General features: G+C 42.7%; 1 protein-coding gene across 2 annotated transcripts in view; it reads left to right on the top strand.

Annotated features, from left to right (window-relative positions):
* Kcnk10 (potassium two pore domain channel subfamily K member 10) overlaps positions 1-16,534 on the top strand; it is a 127,271-nt gene that overhangs the window by 75,343 nt on the left and 35,394 nt on the right. For both annotated transcript variants that reach the window (XM_040274794.2, XM_021723721.3), the window contains exon 4: positions 9,886-10,046. In XM_040274794.2, the coding sequence (XP_040130728.1) occupies positions 9,886-10,046 (161 nt within the window). The remainder of the gene's footprint in view (positions 1-9,885; positions 10,047-16,534) is intronic.

The following is a 16,534-nucleotide window of genomic DNA, read 5'->3' as shown; positions in this document are numbered from 1 at the left end:
GATTTGCCTCTTTAAGGGATAACTCTCAGCTCTCAGCTCTTCCATATTATGCAGTTAAGGGAACTTACTCAGCATCTCAAGTCCCTTTTCCACCTGAACCAACTGCCATGTCATTCAACATACAACAGTTTACACTCTGTTTTGTTACCCTGATGCTCCCATTAGCTTTAGATGAAGTTTTATATTTTCACTACTACCCTTTCTGTTCCTGTGTGTGTGTGTGTGTGTGTGTGTGTGTGTTTATAATGCCTACTCTGTCACGTGCACCTACTAAATTTATTTTTCTTTCTGGGAGCATCAGGGGTTATATTTCTCTTCCTAATTTGTTCCTGAGTTTCTTAGGTCACATTCAATCTTCTCTTGTCATCTCCCACTCCTTCCCTGACTTCTTGTTTAACGATGTCAGTGTTCCTCTCTAGCCCAGCGGCCCTCGCTCTGTTCAGCATCACTTGCTTGGCTGGCAGTTATTCTAAGTAGCTGCCTCATGAATGGCTCAGGGTGCAGTATTCCCTGGGATCTTGCAGTGCTTAGGGTGGCAGGCTTACACTTCACAGACAGCTGGGGGAGATGACTGGCTGACTCACCTTTTCATTTACACTGGTCTTGTGGGTGTGCCTGTGCTGTCTTTTGATGTTAGTGTTGCCGTGGGATAACCTGAGGCTGGCCTGCCCTACTTTTCTCCTTTCATCTTCTTATTTTTCTTTTGAATTTTGAGACGGGTTCTCGCTGAGTCGGCGAGGCTGGCTTTGAGCTTTTGATCCTCCTGCCTCAGCCTCCCGAGTCACTGGGATTACAGGCATGTGCCACTGTGCCAGGCTTGCTCTTTTATTTTGATCTTGATATTTTAAATTGAGCTTCTTAAAATATTATTTCCTTATATAACACTACTGGGTTTTGTCCCTTTTATTTCAAGAAAGTCTTCTTGATGGTCACTTTTAAACAATTTCTCTGCTGTGTGCTTTTGGTTTTATTCTTCAGGGACTCCGACCACACGTCTTTCATGTCTGACTTCTGTGTCTATCATTTTTCTTCTACTTCATTTGTAATTCTGAAGATGTGGTATTGTTTTTTTTTTTTTTTTTTACTACTACCCTGTGTGTGTGTGTGTGTGTGTGTGTGTGTGTGTGTGTGTGTTCATAATGCCTACTCTGCCATATGGTCTGGGAGCATCAGGGGTTATATTTCCCTTCTTAATTTGTTCCTGAATTCAATCTTCACTTGTCCTCTCACCCTCCCTCCCTGATTTCTTGCATTCTGCTCCATAGTTTCTCCGTGAAGGCTACCATTTTTTTCTAGTTTGGGCAACATTTTTTCTGGTGTCTTTAATCCACTGGAGAGTTTTGTTACTCTTTTCACATTTTTCCTTATAAATCCTTTATATTTATGCTGGCCCAGCTTCTTCTTAAAATACTTAACTCCCCCAAACTGGTCAATCCTGGACCAGGGATTTGTCCAATGTTTTGGAGGCTGGGTGAGGAGGTCAGGTGAGGCGGGGCCTCCAGATAGCACTTCCCAAGCTTTCTTCGTCGTCTCCACTGCTCATTTCTGAGACAGAGTGCCTCTCACGAGTGTGGCCCCTCCCTGTTTTCCTCTGTAGAGACCCGCTGCTTCTGAACCAGGTCAGTTTCAGGGTGGTTTCTGCTCTCCCTCTTCACCCTCTATTCTACACGTGGTGCAACCAACAACATCTCTTTTAAAGTTCAGGTTGCGAGCCTCACCTTCGTACGTGGGCACGTGCTGGCGCTCTCTGAGGTTTGCCCGGGACGGGCCCTTTCATGGATCTTTGTGCTTCTTCTATTTTTTTGCCCATTTGGCTTCCGTCCACTCTCAGCTTCTTTGGGTGGTTCTTACACACATTCTGTAATCTCTGGCTTCTATTCCTCTTGCAGTTCTGTAGAAAACAAGTTTGAGACGTTTCTGCCCCATACCACGGTGGAGGAGCTCTCGTTCAGAAGACAGGGAGAGGCCCAGCTCCCACTGGCCCCTGTCCGTGATGGCCCGCCCTCCAGGAGCCCTCTGTCCTCCAGGTGGGAGGACTCCTTTATTAAAACCTGTGATACTCTCTGGGAGGAACTTCCCATCCTGTTTCTCTCTGGAGCTCAGTTATGCCTTCCAGAAAGTTCTTTCCTTTGATGACAGCTTTGTGTGTCAACTTCTTATTGGTGCATACACATTTTAGAGGCACAAGTTTTTGGTTTTGTTTTTAAATCCGGCCTTTAGGACCTAGCTGCTTCTACCTTGGTGAAATTGAGTAAGTTACATGCAATGAGAACATTTAGGATGAAAGACAACTGTCATTCTTACTTAGAAAGTCTTTGTGTCAGGGTTCTTCAGAGAGTTAGAAGCAATAGGGTGTGTGTGTGTGTGTGTGTGTGTGTGTGTGTGTGTGTGTGTATAATATACATGTATGTATGGATTTATGGATTTTTCTAGGGAAATAGGCTCACATTAATTGAACCAGAGAAACCAGTGGTGTAAGTCTCAGTCCAAGGCTCCAAGGCTGAAGGCCGGAGAAACTAGGGGGCTGTTGGTATAAATCCAGGAATCCAAAAGCTGGAGAACCTATAGTTCTGATGTCCACGGGCAGGAGAGGAAGGGTGTGGTCCAGCTCTGGGAGACAGAGTGGAAATCCTTTTTTTCTCTGTCTTTTCTGTTTTATGCCCCTCCCTACCAGCTGACTGAATATTACCTACCCACTTTGTGGACAGAGCTTCCCACTCAGTCCACCAATGCCAACCTCCCTCACAGACACACCTAGAAATTGTGCTTTACCAGTTCCTTAGTCCAGTCAAGTTGACAATTAAAATTAGCTGTGATCGCTGGCTCTTGATCTAAATATATGGCATACTAGATTTACATTTGCAAATCTGCAAATACATTAACGTCGACGATTACCAGTGTTCTGGGTGTCCTTTACACCCATGGATGTGTGGACTAGTGGGACTTTCTGACGCCCCAGTCCAAGTTAGGTCGTGTTAGTACATGACTGCTCAGCACCCAAGAAAGGAATTACATGGCCTGACACCACTCGATGTATGGGCATCAAGTGTGATAGATCCCAGCAACCCCTGAGGACATCTCTGTGGTTGATGGAGAAGACCAATGTCAGGTTGGGTTGTTTGACAGTCTGGTTATTAAGATGGGGAAATGTGTCTTGCATTTTGGAGGATTTGTTGTAAAATAATCAATATTGAGAAAGTCTGGGCCATTCTTAGAGGTACGTTTTGAAAAATGTTACCCAGTACTCAGATATTGGATCCATGAGACAATATTATATATTGAAGAAGTCAGAAGAAAAAAACTCTTAATTTTCTTGTTTTATGACATGGCAAAATTAGTGGTCTCTTGGATGCATTGAAAAACATTATAGCTACACTGAGATGACCTTCATTCATGGTATTTATTGGGTCAACTTGTTAGGAACTGGGAACCTGGTTTATCCAACTGTGTTTGCTGACTTCCTCTCTTTCTTATTGGAGGTAAATCTGGACAGAAGCCTAGGTAACTGCCATTCATTTTCTTGCCTGGATAGATCGTTCTGCTGGAACTTTCTAATACTAACCAAACACAGTAATAAAAGGGCAGTGGTAAATGGGTCCTGCTCACTTCCTTCGAGTTCTGGATGGAGCTGCTCATGAAATATTGATAAATAGATGTTAAATCTCTTACTTCCTAAGGTTAATGTGTTTCCTTTTTTTCTTATTTATTTATTTTTGCTGAAGACAGTTCTCATTGGACTTTCTGCTACCTGTGCTCCCCCCCCCCCCCGCAAAATGTCCTAACTAATCCACACTCTCGGGTCAGGGCTCGTAGAGGCCCAGTCAGTATCTTCTGACCTCAGGACAAGTGCCTGATTCTGCTGGCCACTGGAGCTGGCACTCTTCCACCATCTGTGGGTCATATGCTCTTGATTTAAAGTCTTAGGCAGAGCCATCCTAGCTGGTGAGCCTCTAGGTTCTTGTACCCATATCCTGGCTACCTGGGAGGCTGTTCCCACTATGTGGGAGGAAGGACATTGTGTCACACAAATTATGTGCAGGATGGGAATCTTTTCCAAATAAAGGGGCTCTGTACACAAACAGGAAGCTATTACAAAACAAACATGCTCACAAAAATAAAACCCTACTCAAGTATACTTTAGCATCATGTACGGAGTTAGCACTGAAGACTGAGTCTTTGTCCTATTCCTTAGGAAAAAAAGCCTATTTTTTCTTTACTCTCTCTTTATCTTAAAAACTAAAGTTATTACAAATTGTACACCACTTAACTGGCTAATTTGACCCCCAGAGTAGAGGGTCTTAAGAAAGTTGTATAGTTAGAGAATTCCAAAGAGAACCTTAGTACAACATGAATAAGAATAATGGGGTACAGAAATAATTGTTTTTCCAATTACTGAGTGGTAAATTCACTCATTGCATGTGATAGTAAGGGTTATAAGAAAACTCAGGGCCCAGTAATTTTTCCAGTTCTTCATAAGGAATTTCCACTACTTAGGAGCTAGGAAAATGGAGCAGCTGGAGTGAAGGGCTGTGTTCTCATTAATTGTGAAATACACAAATATCCACCTGCTTGCCTGAGTTCATATAGTTTGTGACATAATAATGTGTGTGTTTCCTCATACTCTTAGTGATGTTGGAACATTAGAGTTCTTTGAAAAGTGTGTCTTTGATGGTTTCCTTTGGATCCACTATCCACTGTAATGACTTCTTGTAGGAGACCTAAGCTCTTCTACTCTTGAAATACTCTTAACACCACAATGAAAATCTTTGGGCAGGATTTCATCTCTGGTTGCTTCCTTGGAAAGATTCCCATGGGATTGTCCTGTCAAAGGGTATTGACCATTTAAGGCCTCACCAAATTGCTTTCAAGAAAGACTCTCATGAGCAGCATCAGGTTAGATACTTTCCATATGCAAGAAAAAAAAGCTCATTATTTAGAATGGACAGAGAGAGAGAGAGAGAGAGAGAGAGAGAGAGAGAGAGAGAGAGAGGAGAGAGAGATATCTCAGGAATAATAAGGTCTTTTCTGAAAAGCAGCACTACTACTCAAATATCAGAGGTTTCTTTTATCTGAGGATATCAACTACTTCTTTTTAAAAAAGCTTCTCTCATGCTGAGATAATTGGAAAGATTTATACTTGTATAGTTGATCTTCCATATCTACAAGTTTGCATCCATGGGTTCAACCGACGATGGATCAAATATAATCAAAAGAAAAAAATGCATCTATATTGAATGTGTACAGAAGGCTTTTCCTTGTCATTATTCCCTAAGCAATATAGAATAACAATTATTTGCATAGCATTTACATTAGGTGTTACAAGTCATTTAGAGGTGGTTTAAATTATATGGAAGGGGCTGAGCACTTATAGCTCAGTGGCAGAGCACTTGCCTAGCATGTATAAGGCACTGGGTTTGATCCTCAGCACCACATAAAAATAATTAAACAAAACAAAGGTATTATGTCCATTTACAACTAAAGCAATTTTAAAAAATAAAGTATGTGGAAGGATGTACATAAGTTTATGTGCAAATACTAAGCCATTTTATAGAAAGGACTTGGGCACCTGTGCATTTTGCTATCTGCAGAGGGTCCTGGACTCAATCTCCTATGAAAATTGAGGGCCAACTGTAAAGCAGAGAGAATATATTTTCACATTTCTGCAACCAGTAGCCACACCAGAAGGAAGACCAGATTCTGCTCAGTCTTTGCCGAGGGTATCCTGCACCCTTTTTCTTTGCTCCATAACTAATTCTGATGCAAGAAAGTCCCATCTGTCTTTGATTGTTGACTCTGCTACTGGATTCCTAGCAAGTAGCTTTTCTAAACTTGAGCAATGATGCTCATTCCTTGTGAAGATGCTTTTCCATAAACCATAATTTGTAGAAGGGCAACAAATTATTGCATTCTTACCAACAGCTATGAAATGCAATTAGATTTTAGTCTTTGAGGCACTTTCAGATTGGGTCAGCTGGCTGTACCTGCATCAAAGAGAGCCCTTGGTCAGGTCCCAGGTGATAGACAGTGATGGTGTCACTTGCAGCCTCAGTTAAGGATTAAATCTAAAAAGAAATCGAGGCAGCTGCTTGTACTTATCCAGCATTTAGACTGGCTCTTTAACTCAGGGCCAATGGAAATAGCAGTCATTGAGCCTAACATTTACTAAATGCTTACCAGGTATTGGGCTCTATGCTGCACATACATGATCTTATTTAATCCTGCAATAACAACACGAGGTAGGTTCTGTACTTTTATCTTTGGGAAGACTAAGGCCCAGAGATGTTAAGTAACTTGCCCATTATCTCATAGTTAGTAAGCATTGGAACCCAGGTTCATTCATCAGGACCAGCTACTTAATTTATGGGGTCCAGTGCAAAATGAAAATACATTCCCTTGTTAAAAGGAACGTCAAGCTGGCTACAGGAGAGCATTAAACCAAGCATGCAGGCCTTCTCAGAGTGAGGCCTGGTGTGATTACAGTTTGCACATCCATCAGGCAGACTGCCTACACACTCTTAACCAAACAGCGGGGGCTGAACACTACATAGCTTGGTAAAGATTTAACTTTGGTGTGTAAATAGCAAATGGAAGCTTCTATGTGTGTTGTGTGTCTTGGTTATGAATCCTCTTCAAACACCCGCTCTCTTCACAAAAGACTTGGGACTATCTTCTAGCTCATGGTGACAGAGCTGAGGCCCCCCTGGTCCTGCTCATTGGTAACAGCTTCTTTGGGTGTGTCCCTGCTGGATGGTGTCTTTTGCTAAAAATCACCAAAAGGCATTTGATGGAGGAACTTCGTGGACACCTTGTGCTTTACTTAAATCCAGTTCTAGTATTCTGGGCTTGTTCTATGAACAATTGCATGTCTAGCAGCTGTCACCCCACTTATTTCTCAGCCTTGATTGCCTCTAGTTGTCCAAGACACACCCATACCTCAGATCCAGCCATAGGCTCACCTGAATCATTGAGTCAGCTCAGCTCAAGGTACAGACATTTTGTCCCTTGTCCTGGTGCTATGGGAGAACAGCCGGGTTGCCAGAAGGAAAATAGGATCAACCATCTGTTTTTCCCTGGGGCTGCTTAGTTTTTCTGTATTGCTTAGGAGCGATCCCTTCCCACATAAAACCACAGGGTCAGATGATAACTGCGAACCCTTACTGAGTGCTTGCTTTCTACTATGTATTTAATCTTCAGGTGTAATTCATGCTTCACATGTAACTCATTTAATGTTTAAAGGCTTACAGGTAGGTGATTTAATAGTTCCATCTTTCAGAGGAAGGCAGTGAGGCAGGGAGATCAAATAACTTGCCCAGATCTAAGGTCAGTAAATGGAAAAGTCAGAGCAGGAACCCATGCCATCTCTAGTTCTAGAGCCCCAATGTCATGTTCAAACCTTACTTCAGAATTTCACCAAGCATTCTGGAAGGATGGGCAGGGCAGCTTAGCAGGCCTGGTACAGCTAGAGCCCCAAATCCAGGAATGGGGACTTGTCATTGCCTCTGAGAAAAGCTCCAAAGTGCAAATTCTAGAATTTTCCCAGAGTGACAGTGTGGAGGGTAGAACAGTTCCTCCATATAGATCACCAGAGGCATGGAATACAGATGCACACAGGCCTGTGCCTGAGATGTAGCTCTGCTCAAGAGTGGAGATCACATTCTGTCCTTTATGGAGCAAGTCTCCAAAGAAAGAGGCTGTAAAATTACGAGTACATGTGTCTAAGAATTTCCTTTAATTTTGTTATAGTGTTCTAGCCTGAAAACACTAGCAATTGTAATAATAATAATGATATATGTATATATTTGCATGGGCATAGTACTTTAAAGTTTGCTGATTTTTCCCTGCATTAAAAAAAAAAATCTCTCCACCACTAGGAGAAGTTGAGTGGGTCTAAGGACAACCTGATAGCATATGATCAAATAAGTCTCCATCTCTTCACTTCTATCTGAGGCTCCTTGGGCAACACTGATGTGCCCTGAGCACAGTCCTTTACCCAGGAGGTGGAGAAGGGGTCGTCTCTGAATGCTGGAGGAAGCACATAGCTCTTGTGCCTCATATGCCAATTCATTTGCAGCAGGTTCAAAGCTTCAATTTGCCTGCATCTACAATATGTTTCTTTCTGTAACACCAGACTGAAAGGAAATCTATTTTCCCTAAGACTGGGCAATTGTGAGACAGCCAAGCTAGAGTCTTCAATGTCTCCTTAAGTTTCTAGAATGTTTCCAAGGGTCATCATGAACCCAGTACAAAGTGACATGGTAGAAGCACAATGTTTTTTCCTTTCCAACAGGGCTCGATTAATGTAATTCAGAGTATTCTAGAGAAGAGTGCTTGGCAAAATTATTTTTCCTAAATTCCTGAAAACACTTGAGAAAAGTTACCAACCCCCCCCCCCTTTTTTTTTTTGCCTGGTTAAATCAAAACGGTGGTGAAAAAAAGAAACATAAGATTAGAAAGTCTTGCTTGAACACTCATTTAAGAAATGGAAATTTAAATAATTTGTGATAAGAGGTTTGAGTGATTCTGGACAGAAAATTGAGAAGGAAAATAGCCGAGTGACTCATCTGCAAAGGGCAAAGTCATCAGCAAGCCCTCTGGGTCTGCAGGAGAATGACTGATAGACAGTCCTCAGCATCATTCTGTGCTATGCTTCGCTTCATTCCCAGTGTGTTCGTGACTGTGGACCCAATAACTGACACATGGCTTAGATTCAGAAACAGGCCCCACAGGAGCTACCCAAATTTGGAAGAGTGGTTCAGGGACCAGGCTCGTTAGCATAAGATTGTGATGCTGGGGCCTGGGGTTGTGGCTCTGTGGTAGAGTGCTCATCACCTAGCATGCACAAGGCCCTGGGTTTGATCCTCAGCACCACATAAATGTAAAACAAAGATGTAAAAACTTAAGAATAAATATTTTTAAAAAAATTGTGATGCTAACTGGCATGAAAATAAACAACAAATAATTGAGGCTCTTGTCCTATGTAAATTGTGCTAACCCTATAAGCTTTTTTCTCCCAGTAAAACTTTTTTTTTAAGCCCCATTCATATGGAATGGGCCCAGGATACAGTTTAGCTACTTATGTAAATGCAAAACTCTTAAGCATGCAGATATTGGTGTTTTCAAAGCATTTTTCAAAATTCACATTCATAGAAGGATTCGCTTGTATTCAGACCTCCACTTTACCAGCAACCATTGGTTGAGTACTGCTTGCCCTTGGTGCAAGAAGCGGTGGGTGGAGAGGCAGAACTCAGAGATGGTGTGGAGTTCCCAGTAAAGAGAAAAATCAGAACCAGGCACAGCTAGACTTCCCCGTCAATGGGGGAAAGAGGCACAAAATTCTTTGTTTCTGTTTACTGTTGCCCGGCTTCCCAGGGTAGGACTGCAGAAATCATAGGTCCTATCTGAGTTTGAACTAGACTAGATTTCCTCTCCAATGGTCAGCACCCATTACTCTACAAAAGCAGATGTTGAAGACAGCCACAGTCCGTTCAGGTGAAGAAGATGCCCACTAGATAGTACTGTGCAGAAGAAGCCCTGTCTAATCTAAACAGGCAATGGTGAAACCTTTCCAGATGTTCAGTTTACCCAAACCAATCATGTCCATGATGTTTGGTGTTTCTGAAGAGCAACATGCACTCTCAGAAATGCAATTCTGGGTGGACACAAATAATTTCTTAAGATTTATGAAAACTTAAAACTATTTAAACTTGGAACAGTGTTTCGTAATATGCCCTTCAAAATGGAATTCTATTCCCTAAGACTCATGAAGTGGGGGAGATGAACAAATCTTTAAAAAAAAAAAAAAAAGTCTGTGGATTCTTTGCTCAATAGTCTACTTTCTCTTCCATTTCACCTGTCTTCCTCTCTCTTTCTGATATTTCTCACCAGGGTATGGGAATATTGCTCCAAGCACTGAAGGAGGCAAAATCTTTTGTATTTTATATGCCATCTTTGGGATTCCACTCTTTGGTTTCTTATTGGCTGGAATTGGAGACCAACTTGGAACCATCTTTGGGAAAAGCATTGCAAGAGTGGAGAAGGTCTTTCGAGTGAGTACTGCATCTATTTAACTTTAACCTCTGCCATCTGGTTTGGCTTCACTCCAGTAGGATTCAGAAGGCCTTATCAGGGGCACCATTCATTTTAAATGAAATAGTGTGTAACGTGAAGATTGGGTTTTCCATTTTGACCAATGGCAATCATAGGTAGCTGGGCCTAAATGCCCTGTTGTTTGAATAGCTTCCTACTATAGAGAGGTATTTCAGGGATGAAGAGACAAGAGGGTCAGGTATAAATTTGCCAACGCGGATTTTATGAAGAGGTGAGGCATACTCAGTGTCTTAGTCTGTTTATAATGCTATAACAAAATTCCTGAGACAGGGTGGATTGTAGAGAAGGGAATTTTTGTCATAGTTCGGAGGCTTGGAGTCTGAGATTAAGGTGCTGGCAGGTTTGGTTGTCTGGTGAGGGGCCTGTTCTCACCTTTCCAGGTGGCGCGGCTTCTAGTGGCATCCTCTGGAAGAGAAGATTGTTGAGTCCTTATAAAGGCGAGGGGATGGAAGGTGAGAAGGATGTAACACGGCCTGAGACCTCTTGTATAAGGGCCTTATTCTGATTCATGAGGTGGAGCCCTCAGAAGCTAATCACCTGTTAAAGGCCTCACCTCTTAGTACTAGCATAGGGACCATTAAGTTTCAACACCTGAATCTTGGAGGAGACTCATTCAAACCGTAGCATTTAGCTCTCCTTAAAGATGGAAGATGGTTTCCTTAGTGTTTTTTTTCCATGAAGCAGAGAATTGTAAATCCATCCACTTTGCCACGGGAGCTCCTCCACTCCTTTGTATTCCTGTGCACAGTGTCTCTAGGCGGATCCTGATTTCTTTGAGACCAGCCTTCTCTGAACTCTGTTCTGTGCCTCTCTCCTCGGGGCTCCTCCCTGTTCTGCCTGCCTCTGCTGAGTGTTCCCTCAGTAATGACACATGGAGCCTACTTCATGCTAAGGGGTAAAGGATATTATTGCCTGAGTGAGTTTTTTTTTTTTTCCCCTCTTGGAAATATTTACCTTTACACGACAGACAGAAATCTCAAGCTATGGAATTTGTTTACTAAAGGTGATGTGCCTAGCACCAGTGACAGGCATGTGGGGTGGACATGATTGGACTGAGGTTCCCAACACCCTTAGTTGTCACCTGTTCATATGCTTTCCTGAGATTCTTGTTTAACATAGGCTTAAGGTCATTTCTGCTGTCTTGTTCAGTGTTGGCCTGATTCAAATATTCTAGATCTTCATCAGGAAGTTCTTTCTTATGATGACTTATTATTATTATTATTATTATTATTATTATTTCATTAATTGGCAGTACTGCGCATTGAACCCAGGGCACTATATTACTGAGCTGCATCCCAGCTTTTTTAAATTTTAAATTTGAGATGGGGTTCTTGCTAAATTTCTGAGGCTGACCTTGAACTTGTGATCCTCCTGCCTCAGCCTCCCAAGTCACCAGGATTAAAGGTGTGAGCCACTGGCAGATGACTTAATTTTTAAAAATAACATTTTTTGGGGGGTTTATTTTTATTATTAAATTGATTCTGTTTAGTTATATATGACAGCAGAATTCATTTTGATATAATAATTATACAAGAATGGAATATATCTGATTCTAGTTAGAGTCCCATTCTTATGGATGTACATGGAAAACTATATCAGATTCATTCCATTGTCTTTCCTTTGCTTGTCTCCCTTTCTTCCCTTCATTCCCCATTGTCTAATCTACTGTACTTCTACTCTTCCCTTCAATGCCCCCGACTTTATGGTGAGTTAGTTTCCATCTATTAGAGAAAACATTCAAACTTTTTTTTCTTGGCGGGGGGACTGATTTACTTTCCTTAGCATGATAGTCTCCAGATCCAACCATTTATTGGCAAATGTTATTCTTCTTAGTGGCTAAGTAATATTCCATTGTGTATATATACCACATTTTCTTTATCCATTCATCTGTTGAAGGGCATCTAGGTTGGTTCCATAGCTTAGCTATTGTGAATTGAGCTGCTATGAATATTGATGTGGCCGCATTGCTGTAGTATGCTGATTTAAAGTCCTTTGGATATAGACTGAGGAGTGGGATAACTGGGTCAAATAGTGATTCCAGTCCTATTTTTCTGAGGAATCTCCATACTGCTTTCCAGAGCGATTTACCAATTTGCAGTCCCGCTAGCCACCTTTCCCCCACATCCTTGCCAACATTTATTGTTACTTGTATTCTTGATAATTGCCACTCTGACTGGAGTAAGATGGGATCTCAGTGTAGTTTGAGTTTGCATTTCTCTACTTGCTACAGATGTTGAACATGTTATCATACGATTGTTGACCATTTTAGAATCTGGCAATGATGGGTGAAGACAGTAGATGGCGAGCCCTACAGCTGTGCTCCCCTCACCCCCACAGGATAAGAACTCTCAAATTTTGACCTTACGCCTGTCTCTGAAACCATGATTTATACTTTTCTTTAGCAGAAGGCAGGAAAGCTTCTGGCCAGCCGTTCGAGAGCGTGTTATGTTTTAGGAGAGGGAGAAGACTGAGTGAGGCACTGTAGCTGGTCTGGGGTTGCATTGATAAGCCCCGTGATTCTGGGAAAGTTGCCTCAGTTTACCCACTGGCTAAAGGGAACAGAATTCAAATCTGCTTTAGAAGGTTTTGGTGATGATTAAATGAAATAATATGAGGGAAAGAGCTTGGCACCGGGCCAGACATGCTGCTTGCTCTGTGAGAAGGGCTTGTTGGCAGGCTAGCCACTGGCTCAGGTTTTATCTGCATAGCTCTCTGTGTGTGTGTGAGTTTTTCTGGAATGTCCCACCGTCTTTGCTGCCCGGGTGCTGGCTGCCCAGCAACCTCATTAGAACAAGCACCTGGGCTCCTCGCTGGTCACCATGGAAACCACCACCCTTGCCTTCTCTGCCTCTCAGATGTTTAGGGCTCCCTGAGCCAAGGCGGCCCTCTCTCCAAGAGCCATTTTGAACTTCTCAGAGTGGCCTCTTAGCCATGGTCGCATGGCCCTTTGAGTGAGGGAAAAAAAGAAAAAAACAAAAAGCAAAAAAACGAATCCAGCCGATTGAACACTCAGAGGAGCGGGATTCCCTCGGAGCCATGGCTGACCTGGTGGGCTTATTTTTATGTAGCTTCCTGAGCTCTCCGTTTCCTTAGTTGTAGAAGAAAGGGGTGGACTACATGCTCTTCCAATCTCCCTTGAGCAAATAAAATAAAATGAAGAAATTTAGTTTCTTATTCTCAATGAGAGAAGAGGTTTCAGTCATTTGAATCCATCTGCTACCAGACTGGGGGACTGAGTTTTCCCTGATGCATTTCAGGCGACAAGCAGAGTGTGCTGCGGAACACACACGGAGCGCGTCCTTCCCCTTCGAGGAACGATCTGGATGGGTCCTTCAGTGGACTTGGGGGCAGAGCCATTCCATTTTTATGCTCCTGGCCCCACTCAGGTCCACGCAGTGCGACAGGAGATGGGACGTCTTGCAGGAAGGCGAGTCAGACGTCTGCTCTTGAATGGGCAGCACGCGACGGAGGTCCTGACCAATGTCGGAGGGGGCTGTTGGCAGGGCTGACCCAATCCCAGGAGGGCTGCACACTTGCCGAACACACAGTGCTTCCCTTGTTGTGCGTGAGGTTGTGGCAGAAAATCGGAAAGCTCTTGGCCATTCCCGTAAGCTACATTTCAAAGGCCAGTTGCTTAGGTAGGTGGTTGGGCAAGGAAACTGTACAAACCAGCAAAACTTGGAGCTGGGAATTTCCAGTTCCCATGGGGAAGGATTGTTTACAAAAAAAAAAAAAAGAAATCTGCATGATGATTATTAGGTCTCTTTCTTTGCCTGCTAGGTTTTCTCTCAGCTCTTGGGAGGAGAGGATTTTTGTGTGTGTGTGTGTGGAGAAAATGTATACTATGAACACAACCTTCCAAGTATCTGTGTTCCGAGGTGATTCTGGTTTAGGTTTTTTTTAACATATTCCAGGTCCGAGCCTCATTTTGAAGAGTAGCGGAGGGGTACTGCATGACTTAGGAAATGCTTTTGGCTGAAGAATAATCAAATGCCTGAATGTTGTTGTTGTTTTTTTTTTTAAATGGAGTGAATAAATAAAAACTCTTTCTTCTCCCCTGGAGTTGAGAACTGAGAAATAGAGGAGTCAGACAGAGATAAAAATGTCAGCCTTACAGCTGACCAGCTGACCAGCTGACCAGAGAATACAACTTTGTCTCTATTGCCAAAGGACTTACTAGTTTTCTCTTGCTGTGTCACAAATGACCACAGACCTAGAAGCTTCACATTTCCATTGGTTGTGTCTCACCTTTGTAGGTCGGTGGTCCTGGTGGGCTTGGATGGTAGGTGTGCTCAACATATCGCAGGACCACAATCAAGGTGTGAGCCAGACTGGGCTCTCGATCCCGGGAAGAATCTGCTTCCAGGCTCATGCAGGTTTTGGAAAAAAAAAAAATAGCCTCTATGGTTGTAGAGATGTGATGCAAAATCCTCCTCCTGCTTTGACTCTGTCTGACTCCTCTCAGGCTGAGTTGGAGGAAGTTCTCTGTTCTTAAAGGCTCAGGTGATCACATCAGGCCTGGGAGGATAATCTCCCTGCCTTGGGGTCAACCGTGCTACATCTTATCATGCAGTCGTGGGGGGGTGGTGATATCTCATCATATCACAGGTTCTGGGGATTAGGGTGGTTTGTCCTCGGGGGGGGACGTTTTTGACACACTGAGTCATATGGTCATAGGAGCACAGACCTCCTTCACAAGGCAGCTCTTCCTCTAATCTTGCTACATCGTGGAGAGAAAAGCAGAGTGCACCGCTTTGCAGGAAGATGGTCCCAGATCTGAAGGTGCTCAGCTTCTGAGTCCTCCAGGTGCTCAGCTTGTAAGTCACCTGTGTGGTTGAACAGTGGGGACAGAGGCTCAGAGTGTTAAACTCGCTGAAGTCCCTCCATGTGGGGCAAGAAGCCGGAACAATGCACATGCCTTCCTGTACCAATTCACAGTGGGCTGAGGGTTTGGACACATATTCATTTCACCTAGCAAGAAGCCTGGAGGTAGGTGGATTCAGGGTTGGTGCGTTGGCCCCACAGTGTCAGGTGTACCCCCATTTGTTCTCTGTCCTCCTTTGCTTGTTACCTCATGGTTGCAAGAGGGTTGCCATAGGACCAAGTATTTCTGTTTTAACCAACCACATTTAAAGCAAGATAGAAGAGACACATTTTTAAAAAAGACTGTTTCTTTAGAGCAGTTTTAGGCTCACAGCAAAACCGAGAGAAAGGTACATAGATTTCCCACATATACCCATATATACCTGCTCACATATTACCAACATCCCTCATCAGAGTGGTATACGTTTGTCACGGTTGATGAACCTACACAGACACAACATTATTACTGAAGTGCATAGTCTGTGTTAGGGTTCACCCTTGCTGTTGTACATTCTGTGTTTGGACATATGTGAAATAACATGCATCCACTATTATGGCATCAGAGTATTTTCACTGCCCTAAACATGATCTGTGGTCTGCTCAGTCATCTCTCCCTCTCACTTAACCCCTGATGGACACTGATCTTTTCACTGTCTCTATAGTTTTGCCTTTTCCAGCGTGTCATAGCTGGAATCATGCAGTATCTAGTCTTTTCAGATTGGTTTCTTTCACTCAGTTACAAATGCATGTAGTGTTCTCGTGACTTGCAGGTCATTTCCTTTTCGTGCTGAGTAACATTCCATTTTCCATAGGCACCCAGTTAACGGCTGCATTCACCTACTGAAAGACACCTCGGTAGCTTCCCACTTTTGGCAAGTAAAAGTCAAGTTGCTATAAATATCCATTTGTAGGATCGGGTATGGGCATAAGTTTTCAACTCTTTTGAGTAAACACCAAGACATATGATTGCCGAATCTGTAATATGAGCATGTTTAGTTTTGTAAGAACCCACCAGACTGTTTTCCAAAGTGGCCATGCCATTTTTCATCCCATCAGAAGTGAATGAGAGTCCCTGTGGTCTGCATTTTTGCCAGCCCTTGGCATTAACTGGATAACGGTCATTCTAACTGGTGTCTAGAGGTACACCAGTTCCTTGTTGTTTTAATCTGTCCCTAATGATAGATGATGTGGCATATCTTCTCATATGGTTAGTTGCCGTGTATGTATCTTTTTAATAAAGTATTAATGCCTTTGGCCCACTTTATAATAGAGTTTATTTTTGTCATTGGGTTTTACAAGTTCCTTGTGTATTTTGGGGTAATATATTTATCAGATAGGTCTTCTGAAAATATTTTCTTCCAATCTCTGTCTTGTGTTTTACTTCTCTTGACAGTGTCTTTTGCAGAGAAGAACATTTTGATTTCAATGAAATCCAGTTCATGGATTGTGCTTTTGGTATTTATCCTCACGGTCAATTCTAATCCCAAGGTCATTTATATTTTCTTCCATGTTAACTAGGAGTTTAGTAATCGTACATTTTACTTTTAGGACTGAGATCCTTTTT

This window comes from Ictidomys tridecemlineatus, chromosome 5 (genome assembly GCF_052094955.1).
Source record: "Ictidomys tridecemlineatus isolate mIctTri1 chromosome 5, mIctTri1.hap1, whole genome shotgun sequence".
NCBI classification, from domain to species: Eukaryota; Metazoa; Chordata; class Mammalia; order Rodentia; family Sciuridae; genus Ictidomys; species Ictidomys tridecemlineatus.
This window is presented reverse-complemented; position numbering and strand designations above follow the sequence as displayed.